The 16,662-nt window shown below is 39.4% G+C and overlaps 1 protein-coding gene across 1 annotated transcript in view; it reads left to right on the forward strand.

The window, feature by feature from the left end:
• The window catches only part of LOC145767160 (aryl hydrocarbon receptor-like), a 42,071-nt gene extending 25,776 nt beyond the window's left edge, over positions 1 to 16,295 (forward strand). Inside the window, exons 5-16 of the mRNA XM_082578927.1 lie at positions 257 to 431; positions 1,412 to 1,491; positions 2,139 to 2,359; positions 2,788 to 2,894; positions 3,276 to 3,417; positions 4,155 to 5,298; positions 5,696 to 5,848; positions 7,275 to 7,398; positions 7,838 to 7,923; positions 9,295 to 9,366; positions 12,996 to 13,144; positions 14,628 to 16,295. Coding sequence (XP_082435053.1) covers positions 257 to 431; positions 1,412 to 1,491; positions 2,139 to 2,359; positions 2,788 to 2,894; positions 3,276 to 3,417; positions 4,155 to 5,298; positions 5,696 to 5,848; positions 7,275 to 7,398; positions 7,838 to 7,923; positions 9,295 to 9,366; positions 12,996 to 13,130 — 2,439 coding nt within the window. The 3' untranslated portion in view covers positions 13,131 to 13,144; positions 14,628 to 16,295. The remainder of the gene's footprint in view (positions 1 to 256; positions 432 to 1,411; positions 1,492 to 2,138; positions 2,360 to 2,787; positions 2,895 to 3,275; positions 3,418 to 4,154; positions 5,299 to 5,695; positions 5,849 to 7,274; positions 7,399 to 7,837; positions 7,924 to 9,294; positions 9,367 to 12,995; positions 13,145 to 14,627) is intronic.
• The last annotated feature ends 367 nt before the right edge of the window (positions 16,296 to 16,662 follow it).

Genomic DNA, 16,662 nt, shown 5'->3' on the forward strand with positions numbered 1-16,662 from the left:
GGCCCACCCAATTTATTACACCGTAGGTAGAGGTGAACGGTGCTTTCAACCAGCTGGTGGATGTATCCGTTTTAATTAGCCATATTTATTATTAGCATATCCATGGTGAAAACAAAAGTACTAACTACAGCATTCAGTATACTGACACGGGCAAGGTTGTAAAACCGTATAAAGTTTCAAACATGCATAACCATGCCTGTAACCATGCTACACAACATAAACCCTTCTGTTCGTAAAACACTGCTTGTGTTCACAGAGTGATGTGATGAATCTTTCCATGCTTGACCTTATCCATGCAGATGACAGGGAAATCTTTATGAGACACATGCAGCTCTCCACCCAGCAAACTCCGAACCCTCCACCTAACGAAGGCGATCCTCCGACAATGCCTGAGTACACCAAGTATAACTGGTCACCCGATATGTTCAGAGGTGAACAAAAACCTATTGTTTGCTTTCAGTAAAAAGAAAGTTCATCATTTAAAAATATGGTTCATGCATAATTCATTTTGTTTTCTTTTCAAATTAAATTCAAGAATTCGATTTTGGCAATGTTTGACAAGTGAACACGATCTGACTTTCAATAGATGTCATAGAAACAATAATAAACAATCACATTGATATCCATCTGCCATGCTTTGCGAAATATTTATTTGCTTGAAAGCAGTCTTTATTTTCTCGCGTGTAAATTTTACTTTTGTTTGCTTCTGAAAATTAGATTTAGACGATTATACATCAATCCGATGCCACCCGCTATGTAAAGACATCTCTAGTGGCCCTTTATCCCACGAGACGTCTTTCATAAAACAACCTTCTTCTATCTATGGAGATGTTTGTCTCCACAGTTTGCTCTTTCCGGTAGTTAATCTACGGGTTATTGGCAGTTCCGCTACTCTTCTATTATCCGTATCCGGCAAGACTTCAACAATCGGAAAATTTAACTTTGCCAATCTTGGTAACCGGCCCTGGGTCAAAAGCCTGTAAAAGTATGCGAAACTACCAGGAATAACCTATCAAGGCTTTGTCAGTCCGAGGATGAAGATACAAAACCAACCAACCAATCATACATCTTCCCAATTTCTTCTGCAAATTTCATACATAGACACTTCCCGTCCTCAGTACTCTAGTGTTTTCATTCGGTCTTTTGCTCGTTTTTCATCAATACAGCTTTGATGGGCTCATAGCCCATACTAGAGTGCAACCTGTCAAACAATGTTTGCCTATCATTGTTCTTACCAAACATATTTTGTCCATCTTCTTCACTTAACACATAGGCAGTTCTGTACAACAGCATCTCTTCTATGGTTAAATCAACCCAGCAGTTCGCGCTTTAGCTGTTGTAAAGTTGTCTTTAATGTCTTCTCATTATCTTGTGGTTACAAATCTAAACGGCTATTTTGTATTTTCTACAGAGCTTTCTCAGAGTGGAGGTTTGCATCGATCTTTTATATGCCGACTTCGGTGCCTACTTGATAACTCATCTGGATTTTTGGTAAGAAAATCTCTTCAGTGGTCTGAAGAGAATGTGTATATGTATATATTGCAATTAAAGACCTGAGTTGAAGAACTACTGAAGTCCAAAATACGATTTTTGAGATAAAGCAAGTTAAAGTTTTTTCAACTTCGTTTAATCTTTGATTTCTATGCAAGTACCAACGTGTGTTTCCACAAAGTGTAACTGCGTTGTTCTACAACTCAGGTCTGCAATTGTAACTTTCATACCAACACGACTGATTTTGCAAACCACAAGGGCATTCGCTCTGCTTTGCAATTATCCACTCACATGGCCTGCAGAGACTATCGCCGCTGATATTTTATTGGTTAATGACGCATGACTGTTGATGAAGCGGGCCCGTGTTGTTTAGTTTTGAAGTTTCTAAATCTGCAATAAATGGAGTTGTTAAAGATAACCACCATACTCATCGTTTCACTGCTATATGACTAGTTGATCACTGGTGCTTGGTTGACAGCATAAATGTTCTTTTTATCTTGTGTCAAATGTATCAATTGAACAAAGCAAGTTACAATTATTGTTAGTTGTTGCGTTGAAGTTATCATAACTTAATAAAAAAGTAAAAAATAAAAACGATTTTTTTCCCATTTGTATTCAATAATAAACGAGTTTTGCCGCTTTTCTAGGCTTTGCATTTCACCGGCCACTTGCGTTTGGTTCCTGGACAAAAGAGGAAACTGGAAGGGAAAGATAAGGTAGACGCAAAAGGTTTTATACCTCCAGAAACCGCGCTGTTTCTGCTAGCCTCTCCACTGCAATCTCCATCCATACTTGAAATTCGGACAAAGAACTACATTTTCCGGACGAAACACAGACTTGATTACACTCCGCTTGGTATCGATGCTAAGTAAGATCCATACACATGAAATTTTAGATATATTCTAATGATGAGTTGAAGTAGTAACTTAATATAGCACAGTATCTCAATTCGTAGAAAGATCTTCAATGCTTAAGCTATGTTGACTCTTAGAATGTAAGAAAGTTTGGTTACAACTCTTTCAGGCACAAGATTTGGTACAAGCTGGTATCTCGTTTGCAGGCTGAAATTAGGATTTGCAGTGACGTAGTGACGTATGAACTGCAGTGACGTAGCGCGACTATTATTTGGGTGTTCGCTTTTTTTCAGCAAACGTTAAGCATATATGGTCTACGTGTATTTAATACGGATCATCTCAACAATGATACAATATGAAAGCGTACCTTACTGAAGGCTACAGGTGCTGTATAACGTAAGCTGTAAGACGAAGTATCAAATTGTTTTTGTTGCTTGTGCAGGGGAAGAATTGTGCTGGGTTACACTGAGGCTCAACTCCGCCAACGTTCGGGCTACGAGTTTATTCATTCAGCCGATATGATGCACTGTGCTGATGCCCACACTAAACGTAAGCGGGGACGGTTTGGTTGTGACATACATAGGCTGGCGTTTCGTAGTAATTGGCTTACTTGCCTTTTCCTGTTTCTGTTAGATGTTTAATTTACCCAAGGTTTTTGGTTTGCCTTGTTAAACTGTGCTAGTTTGCCAAACATACTCTTCTCTTTACAAATTTACCTTTAAAGATAAAAACAAAACGATGTGACATGTTTTTGTACAATTCTTGTGCGTGGTAACTCAGCGATAAACAATGCAAATTAAAGATGCCATGTATTTGCAGCTAATTTTATAACATCAAAATTTTAACATTATTAAACAACAAGCTCAAATTAAGTAAAGCAAAACTTTTCGCGACTCTCTCACTGGCCTACATGAAAACATTTCTTTTCAGTGATGCGATTGGGAGAGAGCGGCCTGACCGTATTTCGACTTTTGCATAAAGACAACAAGTGGGTCTGGGTCACAGCCTCGGCAAGACTGGTATACAGAAACAACCAGCCAGATTGCATCATTGCAACACAAAGACCAATCTTGTAAGTATCAAAAAGTCACAAAAGAAAAGGCAGATTCGAAATCTTGTTGTAGCCCGGATGTTTTAGCGACAATTGAAACTACTCATCATGAAACTTATCCAATGTTGCGAAATCAAATCTGAAGAAAACTGTCGAAGTAAATAAAACAATAAACATAGGAAATAAAAAAAAAAACACTTATTTGTAGAAGTATTTTTGTAGTATTTGTAGAAAATATTGTTACTATTACATTACAGTTGATTAAAACAATGCCAGAGATGCATGCTCTCTGCGTTTTTGTTCTCGCAAGGGTTCCCAGTGCCAAGAGAGTCGACGCGAATGTTGTTGAACCATCAAACAACTCTAAAGTTGAAGTCTTACAAACTTGAATTATGAAACCGCCTGAAACTATTGACCATGAACGTGGTGCATTGGTAACACGTTGCGCTCGGGATCAAAGGGTCTAAGGTTCGAATCCTTCTAGCACTCGTCAACCTTGAGCAAGTCACATGTAATTATACAGTCCACGACAGTAAACGCGCCTTTCATACAAGAGACAAAAATCATGTTACAATGCAGTTGCAAGTTTTTAATCTTTGTCATATTGATTGTCATCCAGTTGATTTTAACAACGGAGCGAGAGCATTATGTCGTTGGGTGAAGGAATAATATAAAAGTTAATATCAAATAAAATCACAAAAATAATATTCAAAATTAGTCTTCTGATAAAACGAATCATCAACTTTTGTCATTTTCAGAAACCAAGAAGGCGAAGAACACATGAAGAAGCGGACCGATGCATTTCGCTTTGACTTTACTGGTCAAGCTATATTGTACGGAGAGGTGAACCCTATCGGCACCAGAGGAGGGCCAGAGAACAATGTGCTTGTAGATGGTTTTGACAATGAGCCATCCTGCAAGAAACAACGCATATCTGAAGACATGTTGATACCAAGCAATGGGATCGACCATTCCATTGACAGGAAAACGTTATTTGGTGCGCAGTCCATGCAAAGATTGGATATCTATGTTGGGAATATGCCTAATCAACCTGCTGATATATATGCCCAAGGAAGTGTGTGTGCTTCTGCTGGGGCAATGGAGGAACTGATAAAAAGTCATCAGATTTGTGATAATCAAGGCCCCTTGACGAATGATTCTGAAACAACATTTTATCCCATGGGAACAGATCTTCCAATCTCTCAAGAAGTTGACCCGATGGCACACATGCAGCAAAATGTTCAAAATCCGATTGATTTTCAAATGCCGTCCGTATCACCGGCCGGATCGTTTGAGAGCAGTGGCCAGATGTCCTCTAGTACTCAGATTAGCCAACAAAGCATGAATCCTTCTTTAATGTCTGATCAGTCTGAAGGGTATTTTTCACAAGAAGAACCCCCAAGACTATATCATGCCCCAGCTGAAGTTATGGGTCCACCCCCAACACAAGGAGTAAATAATCAGCCTCCACCCAACATGAACCCACTGAAACGCCCCCACACTTCGAATATTGTGCAACCCCAGACCAGTCAATGGATACAACCACCACAAGTGCGGCACCAGAAGCAGGCTCCTCCGTCTATGGGAAAAGGAATGCATTCCAGGATGGCGAAAGTTGAAACACAGACGCCCCTCCAACAGCAAGCATTCCCGAACTACGGACAGAGCCTTAATTACCCCAGCATAGCTGGAAAAGCAGGTCACGAGACCCACCATCTCCATTTTAAAAAACCAAACAATTCTCCTCCGGAACAAAATACTCTTCCTGGTGGATTCAGTCAGAACCAAGATCTCAACGGGATCATGCAGCCAGCGCAGAACTATGATCCTAACAACCATCAGCAATCATCCGACATCTTATCTGCTATGACGATAGACACCCTGGTCGATGTTGGACAACCGGTAAGTTTTGTAGGCACTGAATAGACTAGTGCAATGAAATTCAGTGTTACAATACTTTGTAAATGAACGTCTTTATTTGTGTGAAATGAAATGGAATACTCTCACGCGGACATAACAACATTTCAACAAGCAGAAACTTCGCTCTGTCAAACTCGGTGAATGGGTCTGCGTTAGTGGTTTCAAGCCTCTACAAGTACTGTACATGTAGGTGTGACACTGACAGGATTATGTTCTCAAAAAAGCTTTTTCATTCTAAGGATAAAAATTCAACCAAACCACAATCATTTAACCAAATCTCTGACAATATTTGCTACTACCAAGCTCCATCAACCTTTAAGTGGAATATTGTGGCAATATATTTCACGATGTACAAATAATTTGATCTTTGTAATTTCAGAGCCAAAGTGGTGGAAACAGACCTAATGCGCAATATAACATGGGTGCCAATTTACCACAGTCAATGCCAGACAGTTTTGACAAACCTCAATTTGTTGGCAGTCAAGACAATCGGATTCAATTTGATTTGAATCAAATTGCTGCTCATTACCAGGTTGGAGAAATAAATATTTTACATCCCTGATTGCGTTTGTTATTTCATACTAGTGGTCCAATCTTAAGTATAGTTAACAATAGAGGATTGAAGGTAAACATTAAGACAAATTAAAGTTCTGGTAAAGATAAGAGCATTTACTAGAATAAGATTAAAAATGAGTGTCGTCTCAGCAGTGTGTCTTGACAATAGTGTCCTTTTGGAAACAATAACAGTCTTCAATCGTCCTCGGACATACTCTACTGGGGCACGACAATGTACCTTTGCTATGTTCTATCATACTTGCTCAGAAGTTGATTTCCATTCGCCTTATGTGTGATCAAACTTGGTGCATGAAGTGTTGAAGTGTGTGCGTTTGTGTGCCAATGATACCCACCCATAGAAATCAATGAGGTTCAAGTACAACACACTACTAAAGGTTGACAAAAGCCTCCTAATGTACTGTTGATGTCACGAATTGGATGTCATGTAGGCCAATAACATGGAATATAAACTTTGACCTTACAAATCTAACCCGGATGTAATGAGATACGTCATTCTTATTTTCATGATCGCATATTAAATGAATGGATTTTACCTTGGTATTATTCTGTTAATGTATGTTGAAGGTAAAACCTTCGGCTACATGAAAAACATTGGGAGCTTAACTATAACAATGTGGACTTGATCATAAAGTGTAATAATATCAAAAGCGATGTGGCATTTCATTGTTGAGAACCATATCTTTGCAATACAGTATTTATCACAACTAATTGAAAACATGATACTCCGAACTTTATTTCGTTGCGTCGCACAATCTTTGTCTCGGTTTCATTTCAAAGAGATCAAGCGGCGCTGGTTCGACTCTCGGGGTGTGCGCTTGAGCAACGCACGTTAAGGACTGCTCTCCATTCAGCGGCAGCTAATGGATGGAATATTTCCCCGGCAACAAGACTTCAACAATCGGAAACTTCACTCTGTCAATTTCGGTAACTGGGCCTGCGTCAAAAGCCTCTACAAGTATGCAAAATTGCCAGCTGAATAACCTATCAAGGCTTTGCCAGAATAAGGATAAAGATTCAAAAACTGACCAAACCAACCAACAATTCCTTTTCGTGCTCACCTCGAAAAGCAAAACTTTTCAAACATCTGTCAATTACTCAGACTTGCGAATGTTCAGCACAAACTATTTTTACAAATCGGAATATTTCATTTCGATACCATATTCTTTGTCTTTACGTCTTTGCGTATTAAATTTCTTCATGAAGAATTTCGTTTCAATTGGAACACTTTTGAGTATCCACCATGGACTTACATTGCGACCGAATTCAGTCGCCAAACACAGCTTATCGATTCGGTGTGACAATTTGCTTGAACTCAATCTTGAATAACAATTAAATGCTATAGATTTATAAATTTTGACGTTACTCAATCTTGGTTATTTTAGACCACCGATCCACTCTCAAGAGTTCAGGATTACTTGAACGACAACCCTTCTCACGCCATGGCCATTGCTACAGGACAAATCCCTGAAGCTGGTATGCCTAAGCTTGCAGCTGATAAAGTTAAAGGTAAGTAATTCTGCAAATACGCACTTATTAATGTTCGAGTTTGTCTTCAAAGTTGCTAGACAACTTCGGAGGTCCACGACTGTGTCAAATAGAGGTATCTGGCTTGAGTTCCAGCACTACCTAGTTTGGCAAACCACTTTTGCATGTGTATAAATAGTGCGCTGTAGCTGGAAATGTCTTACAGGGAGTACAAAGCATAAAATGCAACAAGAAAATATCGCACTTAAAATATTTGAATACTACACTGTAATCATGGGTCTGACTATCGTTAGGACTGACTAATACATAATTCATAGCTTGTTAGATGTAGGCTATGAACTTTTCCATTATTATACCGATTCTGTCGTTAAGCTTTTAAAAGGCACCGAAGGTTCCAACTGTGCTTTCATGAGTTGCATCTGATATTGTAATACCAAGGAATGTTTTGTGTTTTTCACAGCGTTTATGCCAAGCTGTCAGTTTAACCAACAACAACAACAACAACAAATCAGTCATCCAAGTCAGAGTATAAATCAGCAGTTTATGGTAAGAATTGGTGCATAATTCTTGTTGTGTCTACAAGTGCAAGCCCGTTGAGAAGAAAATTTGGGACCGGTTTCAATGAGATCCCTGGGCCCCAAATCAAGCATCGTTATGAAAACAAAACCTTGACTAAAAAAACAACCGAGAAAGCACTAGCTAGTCAAACATCGAGCAAACATATTGTTTTGGCGTTTTTTGTTCCCCAAAACAAAGTTTTCTTCAAAAAATGGACTAAATGCAAATGATCTACTGTATATCTGAAAAATACAAGGTCGCTTCTTCAATATCCCGGTTCCTTGTAAATGTTCGGAGTCCATAAAATCAGCCCATGCCTCGCTGCAAAAGTACCCCTGAACATCCTGTCAGCGCCACTGTGCATTGTGCAAACCCTGTTAAGTGTTTGTATCTCCATCGAATAATTTTCACCTGGCGATTGTCCTTGCTGTGTGCAATTTCTTACTGATCAAGATTTGGCCATTGCATTCCTTATAATGATAACTTGTGTTTTGTCAAAGTTGAACTGATATGGAATGCGGAGTGGCTTTGACAGGGGGATACCAGGGGGCGGTGTTCGACCCTGCCCGGGGATTGGTTTATAGGTTCAAACCTTTCTGTGAGCCCTGGTAACTTAGAGAAAACATTGTATTTTCTTTTACCATACCAGTGGGTTGGTATCCTATTCATCTTATTTTAGAAACGATCTCTGCTTTTTGGTGGAAACTATGCATCTTCCCCTCGATTAATTGACTAGGTTTTTCTCCTTACTTGAGAGGTTGTCATACTGCTGTGGGGAACCTGAGATCTCATTATTAGGGCCAAAAATAACCTCTCATACCCTGTAAAATGACTAGCTTGAAGCAGCTGATTGGATGAACAAATGATATTTCGCTGCTCCTGTCAGTTTGAGTTGTTCATCACTGAGGCACTTATGCGTTTTTCAATCTTGGTGATTTGTATATTGTCGTGATGTAAACATATTGTGTATACTACAGTATTGTGGATTGGATAGGCAAATGAAGTTGTTTCTTTTACTCAACGGCCCTGAGTGGAATGTTTCTATTGGCTTGTCATCAAACAGAACTTGATGCAAAGCTTTATATTTTGTTAAGGGAATCTCTGGATTGTATCCACTTGCTATCTATAATACTTGGATTGTTTCAGAAGGTCTAAGCTGCTGCGGTTGCTAGAAGCAAATCGTTTGTACGGCGATTAAAACTTAGTTAAAAGACATCAATTTTGCGGTAGATTAACAATTTCGAGTTACAGACCAACACCCAGAAATAAACAAGAAATTGTGGCTAAAAATATCACCTGAAATCATGGTTACTTTCAACTGTGGTTTATTTTTGTTTAATCGCTTACTTGTACTTGCAGGCGGCCAACAACAACAGCATTGGAAAAGACATGGGAAACCAACACTATGCGGATTATGCACAATCTGCCATGGTTAGTAGAAAGAACTAACTTTGTATGCGTATCCTGTTCCGTTTCTACATTGATTTACCGTCTGAAGACGTTGAATTAATGTAAAAAATCGATTTGCTAACGATAGTGGCTTTTGCAGTATAACTTGTAGTTCTGCTTTTTAGAGTTATCAGCTCAGACAAATTTAAGTTAAATAATTAGTTACTCGGCAGTCGAGTGTAGCAAGAATTGACAACGATAGACACGTGTTTTGCCCATGAGGCTGGGCACATCAGTATCGCACCACTAATTCATACCATATAGTTCTCAACCGCTGCTTTTGTCAGTCAATTGAATCCTTACTGTTGTGGAAAGAAAACAATTAAACTAACTGTCGCCAAGAATATGCGCTGTTGAGAAGGAGCAATCTTCCTAGCGTCAGCACTACCTGACTACTCACTGTACAGTAAAACAGAGAACAACAACATAAGTTAGTTAGTTAATTTAAGTTAGTTACCACAAACAAATTAAACAAACTAGGACCTCAGCATCTCATGGTGACCTGTAAGCTGCAACCATTGCGACTAACCTTTTGCCTTTAATATTCTTTGATTATCAATTTGGGAGTATCGGCTAAGAGAACTCCAAAGAGAACGCTAAACTGTTTTCATGATTTCTTTTATGCTGCTGTATCGTAACACCTAACGTTGTAATAACGACTGTTCTTTTTTGTGTTTGCGTCGTTCATATGGCTATTCTTATCTTAAAATGAAACCTGTTATCCTCAACTCAAAACCATTGATTACGCAATCTGTTAGAGCCCGACTTGTGCACGAAGAAACGTAAAATCAAGAAATGTTGGTTAGACTCTGGAGGTGTGCGCTTGAGCAACGCACTTCAAGGAGAGCTTGCCATACTAAAGATAAAACTTCATTATGTCAATCTCGATACTAGGGCCTGTGTCTGGGGTTTAAAGCCTTTATGAGTATGCGAAACTACCCGGATTATGCTTTCTAAGAGGCTTTGTCAGTACGAGTATAAAGGTTCCCGCAACCAACAAAGAAAAACAAGGTTGGCACTTTTTCACCATCAGTTTTAACCAGTGGCTCCGAGAGGGGGGGGAAGTCGGGCCAGTTTCCCCCCTAGCAAAACATTGTAAAGGAAAAACGAGTAGTTTTTTGTTTTTGCACTTTTGAGGGGGGCCCATTTTTAGTACTAAAGTAAAAATGTACCAACTAAATAATCAACAAATTCTTAAATGAAGTGCGTAGTTCTAAGTATTTCTCAATCATTGTAAATGTCACTCTCGATGCTTCTCATCAAGAACAAATTATTTTCGTGTTAAGGTAGGCGACGTTGAACAGCTTCAAGACGTAAAATCTGAAGCTGAAATGATTTCTGTATCACTGAACGGTTCCGATTGTATTGATAGTTTCAACTTGAAAACTGGTGCTGTTTTAGCTAAGCGGGAACTATTTTTGCTTGACACCTGAACCTTAACTTCAAAATCTGCGTTGGCCAGACATAGGATGTTGTATCCAACATAAGTTATCTGGGAAAGTTAAAGGTATCAGTCCAAGCACGATTAAAGAAAGTAAATCCTGTATATTTTTTGTTTATGGATCATCATCAGTCATCATCTCCGCCTGCAGCAGATTGCGCATCATCATGAGTTATTTGCTTCCAAGAGTGGCGATTTTGAGCCAGTTCTCCCATTGTCGCCAAGTTGAGTCCGGTCCACGATTGGATGTTGTCTTGCCATCGTTTTGGTTGTCTGCCACGTTTTCTTTTTTCTTCTACTTTTCCTTCTGTGCAAACTTTGCTGATTCCGAATTGTGATCTTTTTGTGTGGCCGAACAGTTTTAAAACTTTTGATTTTATTATTGCTGCAATTGGATGTAATTTTGTCATAGTTAAAAGATCTTCTGTTATCGTTTGGTCAAGTAGCCTTTTGGTGATCATGCTTTTCATGATGTGATTTTGGAAGGTATAGTGAGTTTTTTCTTTATTTGAGTTTTTTGTTTATGGATGTTATTGTTTGGCTAAATCTAGTTGGAATTCATAATGTTGCCTACAGACAGCGTTGTTCAAATGTCTTATCATTTTTGGACTAATTGATTATCTGTAAGATTGTGGCATCTTTAAAGTTATAGCCCAGTCAGAGAAAAACTTCTGAAAAATCTAAAGAAAGCTGTCCTATCATCTTGCAAAGAAAATTGACTTCGAGAGGGTAATCAAGGCGTGGTGCAGTCAAACCCAATGCTTTACATTACCCTTTTGCAATTGAAGCTCTAAAGACGTTTCTTAAATGCATCAAGTTGGAACCAACAAGAGCTTGATCGGAAGCTGAGTCAATGCTAAAGTAGCCTACAACTAGCAGTTTTAAATTTGTGACTGCTTTGCATTATGTGGATTACGGTCCTAAACAAGATTCACTGATGAATTTAATGACATTAAAGGAAGATGTAATCTATATAAGAGAAAGCTGAGAAGAGTAGGCTACTACTCGCAAGCTAAAGTTGCAGTGGCAATTATAAATTTAAAAGAAAATAATTTTCTTTTCCTGATGACAGAACGCTTTTATAACTCCACTTAACTAGCTGAATCATTCGAAGGAAATGTATTCTACCGTACATTGTAAAGGATTCGATAGTTGTTGGAATTGACAAATGTATCAACAAACTCAAACATATCGTCGATGAGTTTGAAGTTCCATGAAAATTTCATCGTATGTCTGTTGTGCAGTTGCGGGCATGTGGAACAAATTTAAACCATTTGTAGGCTGCAACAATGACATTTTTCAAGACATTTTGGATGAGTTGGTCCTTTTGACAGAAAGCCACACAGCAAAATTCAGCTGCAAACCAGAACGAATCACCCCATAATCTCTACACAAGGAATTATTAATTGCAAATTTCGAAAGGTTTTTCCAAATAGTTTTGTTATGATTTTTTTTGTGTTCCGGTAGCTACCTCCAACGGTTGCGCTTTGAGAACGTGGTTTTAGCAATTACTGAAATTTGTAAAGAATTGTTTGCGCTCCAGTAGGCCTACGACTCGAAACGGATTGAAAAGCCTAACTATACATGTTGTGCATCAATTCAGACGTCGCAAAATTTTTTTATTTGATGCTGTGATCCGTAACTTTGCATTGGAAAAAGTCCAGAAAGGATTGAATTAAATCAGGGATGTCCAAAGTCCAGCCGACGGGCCAACTCCGTGTGGGAAAAAGTTTGAACACTCCTGAATTAAAAGCTTGGTTGAACTATTTTCGTTGCCTGTATTGTGGTTTACAAAGCTTTCTAGACAAAATAGTTTGCCTCAATGGCATTTTTGCTGCAAGTGTAATCCAGTGATTATTGTTGATTTTTACATTGAAGGAAGTTCTTTTCATGCTGAAGAAAGTAGGCTAATTTCAGCTTAACACGAACATGCAACGCAAGATACAAATTAGTTGTATATTTGCTAAAAAATATTATGGGGCCCATTTTTCGTATTGTTTCCCGACCAGTGCTGATTTCTCTCGGAGGCCCTGGTTTTAACTTAGGATGGTAAAAAGATGTGGCTCTTGAATTATAATCACGCATTAATTAGCATGAAAACGCTCGAGCATGAAAATTGAGGAGTTATAAATTGCTATCTGGCGCTAACAATCTTGTGGCAAATTCACAGATGAGCGATCAAGGGGAATTCCTATCCCCTGGAATGTCATCCACCAATTCAATGTCGGTTTCCAGCATCAACGAATGCGACAACTCGGCGAAATTAAACAGCTATCTGCAGCAGCAGCAACAGCAGAAAATATAGCTGCAGCAACAATGGTATGTTCATTTAATCATGTTCGGTCAGCTGATGATGACTGAGTGGGTATGCGCTTGATTTCCAACCACTCGACCCTAGTTCGGCACCCAACCAAGTCATTCATAACAACCGTGTCTTTAATAGGGTAGTTGTGCCTTGTGCTTTCAGTTGCTGTAGAATAAGTGAACGAGAAAAAGAATTGGCTAGTGGTACTTTTAATAGTGTAATAAGAACCTTATTTTCTTTTGCCCTACTTTCATTCACCGAATGGTGGGCTAGCTGAACATAAATGAATGTAAGTACAGTGTGCGTTTGTTTGACTTTAAAGTCTATAGTCAATGTTCCACTTATCGTCGTCGTCGTGTGAGCGTCTGGGGCCGAGGGTCTATCCTTTTACCACCCCAGATTCACGATGTACGCGGACTACACTTGAAGGCTACTAGAGAGCAGCCAGTCTTTGGTTTCATCATCCATGACACGCAGACCTTCCACTCCGTTAGGTGGCTTGAAGATGGAGCAGTCATTGATGATGTGGTCTGCGGTCTGTTCCTCGGCACCACATTCACAGGAGGAGGAAGAGGCCATTCCCCATTGGTGCATGGTTGAGCGGAAAAGCCCGACACCCGTACGGAGACGGTTGAGGCGCACCCATGCCTGTCTTGTTAGTGTTAGACCGATGGGGCGTGTGTCGGGGATGAACGAGTAGAGTCTAGTGGCGGTTGACTTCCATTCAGAACTCCATTTATGGTCCGCCCAAGCAGCCACAGAGATGTCTTGTACATCAGCTTCGTTGTTAAGAAGTTGAGCGGCTGGCACGAATGGGTGTCTTGATTTCAGTCGACGGGGGTGCTCGTTTGGGAGAGCAGAGATCTTGTGGTGGAGAAGGTGGTTAGGCTCCAGTGCCCGTCGACCGAGGGACAGAGTGGCTTCTTCGCGACGAAGCTCAGCAGGTTGGATGCCAGCGAGAATGGGGAGATTGTCCAATGGTGTGGGACGCAGGAATCCGGTCACTGTGCGCAGGGCGCTGTTTATGGCAGTGTCGATGTTATGGCAGTGAGCACTGCGGCACCAAACAGATGCACAGTACTCTGCTGAAGAGTAGACAAGGGCTAAGGCTGCTATACGCAAAGTGTCAGCCCTCGCCCCCCAGCTAGAGCCTGCCAGGCGCTTGAGTAGCGCAGCGCGGGATGTGAGTTTCTTGCGCAGTGACACCAAATGGTGGCGGTATGTGAGCGATCTGTCCAGTGTCACCCCAAGATATCTAACGTTGTACTTATATTCCACTTATATTCACAAGCAACTGAAAGCCAACTTTACGTAAATAGCGAAATACGGGAATCTGGAGTGGTGCAGTGGCTTCCTAAACATGGCTGTCACATTAGAAAACAGGCATTAAAGTTGTCAGTCTAGATGTCTGTAACTACTTGTTGAAAGTGTATATGTAGAATTGTAGATAGAGTAGTCTAATTCGGATATGCGTTAATCTGTTTCTTTTAATCGCAGGATGCCAACTTTACTAACCATGACCCAAGAGACGCTACGTTTGCCAGCTCGCACGATTCGTCTTTTTCACGTTGGTTGAACGTTTACGGACGTTTTTACGATCGTATCTTTCAACTGAATCCTGGCCACACTTTCTTGGAACTTTTGAGCCAACAAACACAATGATTTGAAACAAAACTGAATCTGGAAAGCCTGCCGCATGACCTGAAATATTAATCGCAAGAAAACACTGAGTTTCTGTCTGAAAACGTGCATGCCATGTTTTGAATATATTGACCATCCAGCCACACATTACTTTGTAGAGGTGACTTTGCTGGCGAAATATTGTGGTGAGATGACCACTGACCAGTTAAAATAAATATTGATCGAACTGCTGGGTACAGAGAGTGTCAGCTGATTCGTATGAGAATCGAACCCGAGCCGACAGTTGAGCATCTTCATTACATCTTACTGTAGTTGCAAGTCAAACGTATCATTGCGAAAAAAATAAATTGAACTAAAATAGAAAAATTTAAACCATGGCAAATGGATGTGATTTGTGGTAAAGTTTTTTTTTAACAGTGCATAGCTTTGGACTTACAAGGCGTGTCTTTAAGCCGGCTTATTGCTATTAATGTTCAATTTTGTAGCTGTTTTGTTGAAGAATATTTATTATTTATGCTGTGCTGTTATGCGCCATTTTTCTAAAAAAAAAGCTAGTATTGGTGTTTGTAATTTTTCGTTACTGCAGTTTTTCATCTGTGTGGATATTTTATCTGTATCAGGTATGTAGGCTATGAGTATGGCTGTTTTCTGGGAGGCACGGCTTTTGAAAAGATTCTATGAAGCAGTCCCAGCAAAAACTGGCTGAGGATTAATACTACATTAGTCAATATCGGTTTAGAGGCGTAGCCAGTCCGTTTTCGAACAAACTATTAAACTTATTTTGAATCGATAATTTTTAGAATTGGGACTTTGATATCTCTTGGCTGCGCCTACAACCAGATAACACAAACATATAGGCTACTATAGCCTACATCAACGAATAAAATGTGAAGATTTTATGGGTGTGAATAAAGCCTATCCCACTTTTGATGCTTGAAAACATCGAGCCTGAGATGCTCTGAAAAAAGATTTGAAGTAGGCTATATTAGCCTTGTGAAGGACTCATCAAAAGACCAATGTAATATGTATGATAAACATTGCACCAAATCGGGGCGGTTTTTCAGTGCATTAACATTATACTGTAGTCTATGTCTGTGGAAACATTTGAAGTTCAACAACTACAAAGCAGATTTTAAATCTTTTTGTTGTTGGTTTTGCATTTATTTGATATTTGCTTTTTGAGGATTGAAACTTAAAATACTTCTACTTGAATAAACAAAAGTTCTTAATCGTATATTAAATGCAGTAAGCTCTATCACTGTTCAATGCAATTAATACTGACAGATTAATTCGTATTTGCAGCAATGTAAAGTGAGTTTTCTTTTTTAATTCCATGTTCTGAGTTCGTGTTGAATAAATGTTTTTGAATTTGCAAAGGAGATGTCCTGGTGGTTGAATCTCATCCATGTCAACTACAGTTTCTTGTTTTTTTTACCAAGTTGAAAGATCAATTGAACAAGAAAGTGCGTGTTGCAGTTTTTATTTCAGTTTGTGTGCTTTATTTTGCAAATAAAATGAAATAATAGAAAACAGGCCGAACTATATCCAAGAGATAAACGGTTAGTTTAATTTCAAGACCATGTCATGGCTATGAGAAACATTCTTCCGGTTCTCAAATCCAGTTAGTTTCGATGCTTGATATAAAGAATCGGCCCACAAGTGTAAGCTTCATCACCGTATTTTAAGCTTTTGCTTTGTCTTGAGGTGTGGTGCTTACCAGTAACACTGCAACCAATTCGAATATTAATAATCATGCTTTGTTATTCTTCCATTGCGACAACATACAGTTTAGGCTACTGCGAGTTACAGATGCAATACGTCAAGTAACTGGAAGCAGCGAAAGGATATGTAGTTATCGACTCAGTTGCTCCCACTTGTTTTGGCATGCCAT

This window comes from Aplidium turbinatum, chromosome 3 (genome assembly GCF_918807975.1).
Source record: "Aplidium turbinatum chromosome 3, kaAplTurb1.1, whole genome shotgun sequence".
NCBI lineage: Eukaryota > Metazoa > Chordata > Ascidiacea > Aplousobranchia > Polyclinidae > Aplidium > Aplidium turbinatum.